This window comes from Chrysochloris asiatica, unplaced genomic scaffold (assembly GCF_000296735.1).
Source record: "Chrysochloris asiatica unplaced genomic scaffold, ChrAsi1.0 scaffold00045, whole genome shotgun sequence".
Lineage (NCBI taxonomy): Eukaryota > Metazoa > Chordata > Mammalia > Afrosoricida > Chrysochloridae > Chrysochloris > Chrysochloris asiatica.
Genome location: NW_006408563.1, coordinates 12,573,511 through 12,586,290, shown reverse-complemented (window position 1 = coordinate 12,586,290; position 12,780 = coordinate 12,573,511). Strand labels below are relative to the sequence as shown.

Sequence of the window (12,780 nt, the reverse complement as noted above, 5' to 3'; positions counted from 1 at the left end):
AACTCATGAGGATCCTCCTCTGTGTGCAGAGCAGCAGTGCTCCACAGAGTTTTCAAGACTATGACTTCTAAGGTGCCTCTGCTGTTAAGCGCTATCAAGCTGCTTCTGACTCATAGCAATCCTGTGATGGGTTTCTAAGGAGCGGCTTGTGGGTTTGAACCACCAATTTTGCAGTTAGCGGTCCAGTGTTTATCCTGCTGCACCACGGTAGATTCAAACCACTGACTTTTCAGCTAGTAATTGAATGTTTAACCTTTGTGCCATCCAGGGGCCCTTGCAATTCATTACTATTTTTTCATTTTGAAAATAAATGGACACAGACAAAAATTTACAAACCAAAATCGTTACTTTCCCATGAAAAATGGGTCTTACTAATAGAAAATACACAGCAACACATAATCATAGTAACAAAAAGCATGTATATCAAATGAAATGTGCCCATATAGGTCCAACACTTGCTTTTTTCTGAGGGTCGAAAGTTAATAAAACACCCCTCTGGGTGTTTGTTTTCTGCACACCATTATACCTGTCATGAATTCTTTGTTTTTCCTCCCACTCCCTTGCTTGATGAATCAACACCACTTGAACTGTTTTACGGCAGCTTGTGTTTACTTCACACATACCTTAACCTTCCCTTTTCTCCTCCTACTAACACACACACATACACGCACACTCTTTCAAGCGGCAATGACAAGCTGCATCTCTTTGAAGAGCATGTGTACATAGTGTCTGACAGCCCCTCCAGGTGTGCATCCTTGACCTCTTGATTGAAATCAAGGCCTCAGTCTGCTTTTACGGCACTTAAAAGTTTAACTGTGCATTTACTATCTTGACCAAAAAAAAAAAAAAAAAATAGAGCTGCATCTCTAAGAGAGAAAGGAGAAAAGTAGAAGACAGGAGTGTTAATGCACCTATGGGCACACCACGCATGTGCACGTGCACACTCACTCACAGATTTGTAGTGGTGATTCTGAGAACACTGGAGTGAAGAGCTTGCAGTCTTTCTGAATCTAAAGGACAATCCAGCCTCTTAAAGTACACACTCTTCCTTACTCTTATAACAGCAAGTAAACAGCATCTAAAAAAATGACCTTGAAGCCATGTGATTCTTTTGATTGTTAACCAAAGAGGATATGTTCAAGCACATTAGCAAAACAAACAAACAAACTTGGAGGCAGTACTTACATGGGGGGAAGGGGACCTGAACTACACAATCATGTTTTATACTGAACAGGAGTTATTCATCTTATCCCATTCAAGGGAGAATAGTAATAATATTATCAATCAAATACACAAACTAGAATCTAAAGGGTCCTAAGAATTTTTTTGGAAATTAATTCAGTTTTCAGTGCTCAGTGCACTTCATTTTTCCTGGGTAGTTCAACATTTAAGGAACCCTAGTGGTGCAATGGTGTAGCACTGTGGGCTAATGCGTCAGACTACAGAGTTGTTTGAACTGCAAGGTCGGTGGCTCAAGCTCACCAGCTGCTCCTTTGAAACCCTATACAGGGTCGCTATGGGTCAGAATTGACTCGAAGGCACTTAACAACAACAACAAGTGGTGCAATGGTTAACCATTCAGCTGCTAACCATTCAGTGGTTCGAACTCATCAGTAGCTCCACAACAGAAAGATAGGAGAAAAATGCAGTAGTTTGCTTCCATAAAGCTTTACAGCACTGGAAACCGTATGGAGTAATTCTACTCTGCCCTATAGGGTTGCTACGAGTCTGAATTCACTCAACAGCAACAAGTTTGGGTTTTGTTTGTTTCAGTTCAACATTCTAACTTGCCTTATAACTTGTATATTTAACATAAAATATTCTCATTTCTTTGTCATCAGAAATGTACATAAAAAGCTCATTTTCTCAAAAGGTAACCTTGTGAATAAGCTTCCAAACATTCACCAGCCAACAAACATTACTTTGACACCCTGTCTTCCCAAAGGAAACCTGCAAGGAGTAAAACAAGTAAATGCATCCTTTATTTCTACCTACCCATCATAAATTGTCATTTGGCCTCAAATGGGGTCAGTGACTGTCAACAAGGCTGTGCACACCAATAATAAAGCACAATGGGTGATGTCATAATCATGACAAACAGGGCCTGGAAGGCCCCTTCAACGTTGATCTATCATGCTACAAACTTTTCCCTAAAGCCCTTCTGAGGCTGCCAGCATCTATCTGAATTGAGGTGAGAAAAGAATTTTTCCAACACTAACATACTTGCAAAAGCGGAATATCACTGATACATTTAAAGAGTTAGGGGGTGTAAATAACATGCTATTTATTATATAAAGAACTGTATTTTGGGACCAAACATAATTCAGTGTAGTGGTTATGAATTGGGCTGCGAACCTTAAGGTCAGTAGTTCGAAACTACCAGCTGTTCCATGGGAGAAAGATGAGGCTTTCTGCTCACGAAAAGATTTACAGACTTGGAAACCCTGTACAGAGTCATTATGAGTCAAAACCGACTCCACAGCACATCACCACCACCACTAGAACTATTGGAGTCCTGGTGTGACGCTGTGAGATAAAGCACTAGAGTGCAAGGTCAGTTTGAACCACAAGGTTGGCAGTTCAAACTTATCAACCGCTCCTTGGAAACCTTATTCAGGGTTGATATGAGTTGAAACTCACTCGCCGGCACTTAACAACAAATAGAAATATCACGAACCAAAAAACCAACCAAACCCATTACTGTTGAGTTAGTTATGACTCATAAGGACCTTAGAGGGCAACGTAAAACTGTCCCCATAGTGTTTCCAAGGCTACAGTTTTTACAGAAACCAACTGCCACGTATTCTCCCATGGAGCACCTCGTGGATTCGAACCACTAACCTTTAGTTAGCCGTGGAGTACTTTCATCACTACACCACCAGGGATACAGAACTATTACTACTAATATTATTACAAGGTTCACATTGTAAAAGAGTAGCGTTTAAAGTGGTTGGCTGCTAACCAAAAGGTCAGCCATTTGAATATACCTGCAGAAGTAATATGTGGCAGTTTGCTTTCTTATGGTGGTTATGTGCCATGGAGTCGATTCCAACTCACTGGAGCCCTGTATAGGGTTTCTGATGCTGTAAATGTTCACGGGAGTAGAAAGTCTCATCTTTCTCCTGAAGAGTGGCTGGTAGATTTGAACTGCTGATCTTGCGGTTAGCAGCCTAACTCATAACCCACTATGCTACCAGGGCTCCTTCTTGTACTTAGGAGTATTATCTTATTTAGTCTTCATAGCTACTCAGTGACAAATGTGTTATTATTACTTCCAATGAGCAGACTGAGGCTGTGCTCCAGCTCAGACACAAGAAGGTGGAATGCAAAGATTTGGACACAAGTCTGCTTGATTAGACAGTCTTTGCTGTAACCACTGATCTAGAATTGTCTACAAAGAAATATAATATCAAAACTCCATGCATAACCCCACATTTCCAGATACCCCACAACAGTTATTCTAATATGTTGATCAGTACTTAAACTATAAGAGATGAGTTTTACATTTCCATTAATACACTAATGGGAATGACTTACTGATTAAGCTTTTAAAATAGACATGCCTAGCTGGAATAAACCACTCCAAAATATTTCTAAAGATTTGGGGCTTCCCATGCATCTCTTTGGGAAAACTATAAACTTTATATATTATACCAAGAAATTTACTTTTTGTTCTATTACCTTCTTTGTTTCAGAGGAACCAATTTGTATCCACATGACAGAATATTACCTTTGTACAAAACTATATAAACTGTATCTAAAATTAGCATAAATTATAACAAGCCCACAATTCAATGACTTAAAAAACTGAAAACAGGCTTTAAGAATAAAACAGTCCGTTTACCTTTAATCTTCTTGTACTTCTTATACCATCTCCCAAACTCCTGGCACTTGGTTGCTGACACATTGGCATAATATGTGCTATTTACAATGGATGAAATCATACTCTGGAAAGAAAAATAAAACAAGTTATTTTTCCAAAATATGAGTACTCCATATTAGGATAAAAACAGGCCCATTATAGCCCACACTAATCTCCTTTGTCTTCTAAACTTGAAACCTTCACACTCCTCTACACAAAACTGGCTATTTAGCATCAAACACGATTACCTAAATGTATATATGATCTGATGCCAGTGCTTGCTCCAAAAAATCAACCCTGGGGCCATGTCAAAGATAGAGGGGGTGGGGACATGCAGATACAATGCAAGAGGAAGAAGAGCTATGATTTAGGAACCAGAGCAAAAGGTGAGATCAGATGCTTCAGCAGTCATAATCCAAATAATGCCTTTCAGATGTTTCTGTCCTGCTTCCAACGGCAATAAGCTTACCCAGCCGGCAACAAGCTAACCCAGCCAAGAAGCTGAGAACATCCGTGCTACTCACTGCAGAACAACATTTAGGGAAATAAGTTAAATTAATATAATTTATAGAAACGTGTGATTAGCACTTGTGTGAAAATCCACCAAATGAAAAAATTAACAGTGCTATTTTAGAGCAGAGCAAACTAAACATAACACATGTACTATGTTTCAACCAAAAATGAACCAAAGCTCAAACTTTCTGAGTGTTTAAATAAGTGATTCCTCTTGACTCTTCATCTTCCTCTCCCTCCTCAACTAACCCTTGATTAGATTTGTTTGTAATTGGGATTTCTAGAAAAGAGGAGCACAACATGACTTAGCACTGAAATATTAAAATTAGAGTTGCACACCTTGAATTAAACTTCGATATATATTTGCCATCAAGATGGTATGTGTGGGCCAACATTTGTGGCAGATGTTAACTTATACCTAACCTGACCGTGATGCTGCAAGCAGATGTGTCATACATACATTTTATTTCTGCAAATTGTCTTAAAACAAATGGCCATAAACAAGTCAAGAGGGTCACATGACCTGTGGAAGCTTTTATCTTGCCTTGAAATCTCAGCTTTCTTCAAAAAGCAAATAAAGTTATTCCCAGACATAAAGCACTTCAGAGAAATTTTAGACCTGGTACTGACATTTCTACAAAGGAAAGGATTTTTTAAGAAGAATAACAATAAATCAAGACAATGGCAAGTTATTTACCAGGAGGTTCAACCTCCAGCAGACAATCCTTTGCAGACTCCCTTTGAAAACAATCCCTTCTGTGAGTCCTTCAGTCTTGCTCCTTTTTGAACCACTCCCGTCCAGTACTGGCAGGAGAAGAGGGTCCTAATTTAATTCACGGAAACCATGTTGGCCCTTCTACATAGCAAAAAAGCCTTCTCTGGCAGTTGCTGATCTCTAAATGATAAATCTGCTCTCTATGAGGAGAGATTAAGAACTCTTCATACCAGGGCAGCATCACCTGAGTGTATCATCAAATGTATGGAATCCTGCCTGTTGTTTTAGAGGGTCAGTAGAATCCTAGTCTCCGGTAGGCAGAGTTCTGCTTTGTGTTATTGACAACCAAGTAGTCTGTCTCCTGGTCAGCTGGGTTAGCTCCTTCCCTGAGCTGTGAGCTTTTCTCTCTCTTCCTAGACTAAGAGACCCTTTAGGGCAGTCACTGTTTCATTTTTTTTTTCTCCTTAGTGTCTAACAGAGTTCTAATATGGGATATCTGAGTCACTGCAATATAGCAGATGAAAAGGGATGGAGATGAATTCTAACATGCCATACTGAAATATAGTAATAAAAATTTGAACATGAAAGCAGTCTAATAATAGAGTGCACCAACCACACTGGTATATGTGAATAATTGCAAATGTGCTTGTCATTTCTCTGTTGCCTACATTAATGCTAGCCCCTGGAAAGGCGTACAATACACAGCTACAGCAGCAGTTAGAGTTAAGCGTTGTATTGCAAAATGGTCTAGAAAACAGACTAAAATAGAAAGTGACCTAAGGTTAGTCAAGAACTGTCCCTCCTTTAACTCTGCTTAACCCAGATCAAACCACAAGACCACATCACTGTAGACCAAGACAATCAGCTTTTCTCTCTCTTGTCTCTCAAGGCTGTGTTGCCTCAGCAGCATCTTTACCGACACGTCCCAAGACCAGTGTCAATCAATCCATGTGACAAGGAAAAGAGCATCTGGGTAATTCTCAGCTCCATCACCAGGCCCTATCACCAGAGTCAGGCTCATATGACTCATTTAAAAAGGAGGAGGAGGAGGGTACCCAGAGACTCAATCCCATTTGTTCTCTTCCCCAGCTATTGCTCTACCGATGACAGAGCAAGAAAAGAAACAGGTTTAAACTATAAACTGAGAAAAGAAAGTCAAACCAAAACACCAAAGCCACTGCCATCGTGTCAATTCCGACGCTTAGTGACGCATTGTGGTTGAATGCAGTTGGAATTTTTAAGGGGGCAGAAAGTCTCATCTTTCAGAGCAGCTGGTGACTTGAACTGCTGGCCTTGTAGTTAGCAGCTCAGTGCTTATCCTAGATAATTTCCTAGAAATGAGACTCTTACACACCTGAAATGTTTGCATTTGTGGTACATGTTATTCATCTCATGATTTCCCTGCAGGACTTTACATTGAATTGACATTCAAAATACTTTTATTGATAAGAGTTGCTACCAGAGAGATTTAAAAACAGCAAAGGTCCATTTGGGGTATACTGTAGATAAAAAGTCATGTTTAGTTTTATTATTCCAGTTTCAAAAACATGAACATGGTCTGATCCTAAATTAGGTCGTCGTGTCCTCTTCACTGAATTCTGAATCACGAGTCCTTCCCAGCACACTATGGACACACACTCAAAGGTCAGCTATGTGTTCAGGTTCATTTGTTAAAAAATTATATGCAACATTTGAAAGGGGTTAACACAGACCAGGAGTCCTGATGTGGCACTATAGGGTAAGCACTGGCCTATTAACTGCAAACTTACTGCAAGGCTTAAACCCACCACCAGCTCCTCAGAAACCCTACACAGGATTCCTAGGAGTTGGAACAACGAGGCTTGCTGACTTTTGGTCTATAGAAAACAATGTCCTAGAGAGGTCTCCAGGCGCAGAGATCTGTACTGAGCATATTAAATTCATCCTAAAACCACATTTTTTTCATATTTCAGTGTCATTGAAATCACGATGCACCTTACAATCAATAGCATCTGGAACCTGACGAGATACATTTACTGTGAAATGGGATGAGTCAAGACGAAAACTCCTCCCATCCAGTTAACCAAAAAGAAGATCTAATTTCATTTCCTGTTTTTAAAAATATGTATATAATTTTTCAGTGTATGTTGTTCTGTTAAGTTTTCCAGTCATTGTAATTAACAACAGGACTTTTAGGGTCTTTTGGATAAATGAAGAGGATCTGAGTCTACATTTTCAGTCCAAAATACAACCAACCATTGAGTATCTATATCAATATAAATAACCCAGGAAATATGCATTTGTTATTTTTAACACTTGAAAGAAATGTTTTCCTAAAGTGTGGTGCTATAGGATAAGGCACTGGACGACCACAAGGTCAGCGTTTCAAACCCACCAGCCACTTCTAGTAAACCCTATATAGTGTCACTATGAGTTGGAAATAACAGCACTTAACAAAAATAACAAGATTAATATTGAGCTCTGGTCATGTAGTGGATTACACATTATACCGCTAACTGCAAAGTCAGCAGTTCAAGTCTACCAGTCACTCCATGGGAGAAAGACAGGCTTTCTGTTCCTGTAAAGACTTACAGTCTCAGAAACCCTATACAGGGTCACTATGAGTCAGAAACCACTCTGTGGCACACTAACACCACCATGGTTAACAATGGAATCTTGGTGTGACACTGTAGAATAAGCACTGGAATGCTAATCATAAGGTCAGCAGTTCAAATCCACCAGCCGATTCCTGGAAACCCTATACAGGGTAGCTATGACTTGGAACCGACTCAATGGCATTTAACAACAACAAAATTAATATTAATATGACTTTGCATTTATTAAGCAAACACATTTTGCATGGTGGTGGAGTTGTAAAAAGGAAAGGAGGGGCCCACCTCTAACAAGCAGTCATGACAGCCCCTTTAAGATACGGAGACACAACCATAAAAACCAGCTCAGCAGTGATTGCTGGTAGAGCTACTCTAGGAATAATGCTATATATTACGATAAATAAGAAGGTTTAATATGTCTCACCAACTATGGAAAATTTGATTCTACTTTTTCATTAATAATGACATTTTAAATATGAAGATTTGGGGTCAGGGGAAGGTAGAATGAAAGAGTCCTTATTTGAAGTCAACCAAACCACAATATAGTTGGCCATCTATATTTGCAAGTTATTTTGGAAGAGGCAATTCAAAAGTTAAAAGCAAAGAACAAAACCATAAGCATGGGATAAAATGATTTGTACATTATACTTGGAAACCCAGAGATCTGAGCACCCCACCACCACCGAAAAAGAGAGATAACATAATTGGATCCCCTTCACCACATTCCCTTTGGCTTAGTGGGATTTAAATGTTTGAACAGCAACTTTATACGAAGAGTAGCTAAGCTGCAGGTACATAATCCACTCACGCTATAAAAACAGAACATTTCCAAACTGAGGTGAATGATTACACAGCCTGTCAGTGGCAGGAGAATCCCCTGACTGAGCGACCATCAGAGTGGGGAGAAGGTGGCATCTCCTGGCCCCTCCTCTCTAGCTACAAGGCAGAGCGAGAGCACGATGTGGGCAGGGAGCAAACTGTATCTTTGCTGCTTATTTCTCCATCTTTTCCTCTTGCTCTGTTATTACGCACTCATGAGGTCGAGGTCACCAAGAGTCAGAGCTGACTTGATGCCAATGAGTCTGCTTTTTTATTTTTGTAGCATGCTGTTCTAAGTAACATATTAAACATGAGCAGATTATAATGCTACTTCAATTAAGTATAGTAGAGAGAGAAAACTGATCTGGAGAAATTACTTTGTTGTGAAAAAGCCATTTAATGTCATTTGGCAGCCTTTTATGATCCCTTTCCATCCCTATTCCGAAGCTATAATATCAGAATTGAAAACTTTCACTATTCTAATGGAAAGAAAAACTTTTTCTGGTCTTAGGAGTTTGAAGACACAATACATTTGAGGGCCCTCCCCCTGAGTGGCTGGTGAATGTCTTGTTTGTCTGGGTGTCAGCACCCTTTCTGTGAAATTGGGATAACAATACTGGTCTCCGTTCTCTCTCTAGCAGGCAGTCATTCCATACAATCATCACAACCACTGGGCTAGCTGTCACTGTCAAGCTGGCATGTGTGAACCTCTTTCAACATGAGTTCACGAGGTTGGCTCACTAACCAAAACATCCTCACACAAAAATCACCAAAATGGACAGTCAGCAATTGTTTAACAAACGTTGGATGCATCTCCACTCCATTCACAAAGTTAAAATATATTAAAAGGACAGTTTACAACTGGTTCACATCAGACTGGTCCATGTAGTTGGTCACTTGTCAGTAGATGAACACATGATCAATTTGTCATTCTCTGTAGACCTAATTAGCTGCTTGATTTCATAGCCTGATTATTTTGGCATATTGCACATCGGTCTTTTCATCATCCCCAAATGGGTAAGGCTTGCTTCCACTCACTGCCATCAAGTTGATTCCAACTCCTAGCCACCCTATGAAATCATTACAAGAGCAGAAAGCCTCATCCTTCTCCAGCAGTGATGCTGGTAGGCTCAAAGTGTATCCCATCATGCCACCAGGGCGCCTTAGGTTAACAGAAATATTTATCCCACAGATCATTTCTAAAGAGAGACAACATCAAAACTGTATCAATGTCATGCTAGAAATCTAATAGCATCTTTGAAGTTTAATAATTTTTTTAATCAATCATTTTAATCCTCAAGTATTTAGCGATAGGACCTCAACCCGAGCTGCGAGGCAGAGCTGCTTTAAAAACACTTTTTAAATCATGTTTAGGGTAACAGACCATGTGTATGGGCAGATGCACTTTGGGAGCTGTAGGCATTTGCAAATTACTTGTATCATTGCAATTTTCATTTAACAAAGCTATCTCTTTAATCATCCCAATTGATTCTCACAACAACCTATAGTATAGGCAAGGCAGGTACTATTAGTTCTATTTATTTAATAAATCAAAACACTGAGGACTAGAGGTCACATAGCTGACAACAAAAATAAAACTTAGATCTTTTCATTCTTCCTCAGGTAAGAATAAATAAGCCACAGAAAGACAGATCTATAAAGCTGTCATTTTGGAACAGTTAGAGAAGACCATTTAATAAAGGAGAAATGTATGTAGGTATAGTCAAGGATGCTTGGGACAGTCTATGTGACCAAAGGAAAAGTCTGGAAGTGGCAAGAGGTGGTGTGGCATGGGTGGGAAGGAAAAGGAAATGGCTGTCAGTTCCCATGTAAACACAGTTTAAAAGGTGAAGCAAAAAATAAATACACAGACACACAAACACAACCTACACTTTTCAAGCATCTGTCCAGACAGAAAATTAGGTAAAACAATGTTTCCCCTTGCTTTAAATAGATGCTTCAGACTGCAATTGTTGCTCATTTATGGACTTCTCTCTCCACTCCTCCCTTCTGCTCTCAAGCCTGCTCTTTTCAACGGCAGACCACTGGACAGTCAAGAAACAAAAGAATGTACTACCCACAAATCATTCTTTTATGCCTGATATGGCTTCATTTGGTGGTAATAGGGAATAATTACGTCAAAAACAGGCACCTCATGAGCTGAGTCTATTTTTGAAAAATCGATAATCTACCTTTCTCCTTTAAGGTTAGGAATGTTAGATAACTCACTTCTTTTTAGATTGAAAGCCTAGCCCCCTCTTTGTCACTGTATTCTTAGTCACATTCTTGACTATAAAATGAGACTCAAATATATGGATAGAATATGTTGTTGTATTACTGATTCATCTTGCTTTTAAAAGCAAAAATGCATTCTTTTTCACATTCGATTGGTTGCACTACAAAAAATATTCTATACACCAGTTCTAGGACCACCACGCAACCAGGTGAGTCTATCTCCACACTGAAATACAATCGAGCCATGCAATTTAAGGAAACAATATGAAGTGTTTAATGGTGGTGGATACAAGTTAGGGTAATACCTGCTGGAATAATGTCAGGGCCCATGATATTCATGCAAACCAAGAAGGGTTAACCCAGTGATATTTCTCATAATTAGACTGCAATGCCAGAAACCTAAATCAGATCTCCCCCAATCCTACACAGAACTCAATCTCTATATGACGGAAAAATGTGTTGGGCATCAATCACCAAATCACTGTGTTCATATCTGTTTCTAAATATTTTGGAGTTGCCAAGAAGACTGCCATAATGTTATGGATCAAATTGTGTCCCCTGAGAATATGTGTTGCAAATCCTAACCCCTATACTTCGGGCTGTAATCACATCTGGAAATCGGTTTTTCTTTATTATGCTAATGAGGACATATTAGTGTAGGTTGAGTCTTAAACCAATTACCTTCAAGATACCAAAGGAGTAGAATAGGCCGGAGAACCAAGCAGAAATGAGGGAAGATAAATGCCAGGCTGCATGAAGATGGCCAAGAACAGAAGCTGAAAAGTGACAAGGACCTTCCCTCAGGGCTGGCAGAGAGAGCGCCATTCCCTAGAGCTGGTGCCCTACACTGGAAACTCTAGCCTCCTAAATGTGAGAAAACAAGGCTCTGTTTGTTAAAGGCATGCACTTGGGTTCTTTTTGTTATAGCAGCACTAGATAAGTAAGACAAATACTAGCAGTGATAACACTTAAAATTTGACAGCACTTTCCAAAATATTTTCATATTCATTTAAACAAATCAGAGCAGTGGTTCTAGAGGGAGGGTTATTTATCCTCCTCATAAGAGACTAGGTAACATCTGGAGACATTTTTTTTGTTGTCACAACTAGTGGGTAGAGGCCAGAGATGCTGCTAAACATCGTCCAATGAAGAGGACGGCCAGCCACAACAAAGACATATGTGGCTCAAATGTCAAATGGACAGAGGTTGAGAAAGCCTGCATTAGAGCAACAAAGACAAAAAAGATTTACGTTGTGCTGAATGTTGAGGATTCAAAGATGGATAGGAAATAGCCTCTACTATTAGGAAGTGTCTGTCTAATGATGGGAATTGGCAAGTGAACAACGACAACAGACTGAGGTAAATGCTGTGACAGGGTGTATGCAGAGTGCTCCCTAAAAGAGCAAAAGCCACTACTTCACCCAAGAGGTCGGAGCACCACACCGGCGGTGACTTTCCAGCGGCAATTTGAAGACTGAATTCATCAAGTAGAAGAGAGCAGTGCATTCCAGCCAGAGGAAAACACATACAGAAAAGCAAGTAAATGTCAACCTGAAGGACTCTAAGGTTGTCAGCAATATGTGAGGGGTTACCAAAACCAGAGATTCTATGGTGCACCTCACTTGAGTGCCTGTTTCACAGGGAGGAAAGGAAACTAAAATTGAACATGGAAGTGATTTTTAACAGCATTTTTAAACCATTAAAAACACATTGGTGTGGCGTTATAGGATAAGCATTGGGCTATTAACTGCAAGGTTGGCAGTTTACACCCAGCAGCCACTATGCTGAACCCCTATATGTTGTTGTTATTAAGTGCCGTCAAGTCGGTTCTGACCCATAGTAACCCTGAACAGGGTTTCCAAGGCGGTAAATCTCAACGGGAGCAGAAAGCCTCATCTTTGTCCTGCAAAGAAGCTGGTAGTTTCAAACTGCTGACCTTGCGGTTCATAGCCCGATTCGTAACCACTATGCTACGAGAGCTCCTGAACCCCTATATAGAGCTACTATAAGTCGGAACCAACTTGATGGCAAGTCACAACAGAGTA

At 39.8% G+C, this 12,780-nt stretch overlaps 1 protein-coding gene across 3 annotated transcripts in view; it reads right to left on the bottom strand.

Annotated features, from left to right (window-relative positions):
- Positions 1 to 12,780, bottom strand: part of SATB2 (SATB homeobox 2) — a 237,654-nt gene that overhangs the window by 112,691 nt on the left and 112,183 nt on the right. For 2 of the 3 annotated variants that reach the window (XM_006862001.1, XM_006862000.1), the window contains exon 6: positions 3,845 to 3,947. The exons of the other annotated variant lie outside the window; for it this stretch is intronic. In XM_006862001.1, the coding sequence (XP_006862063.1) occupies positions 3,845 to 3,947 (103 nt within the window). The remainder of the gene's footprint in view (positions 1 to 3,844; positions 3,948 to 12,780) is intronic. 3 annotated transcript variants of the gene reach the window in all.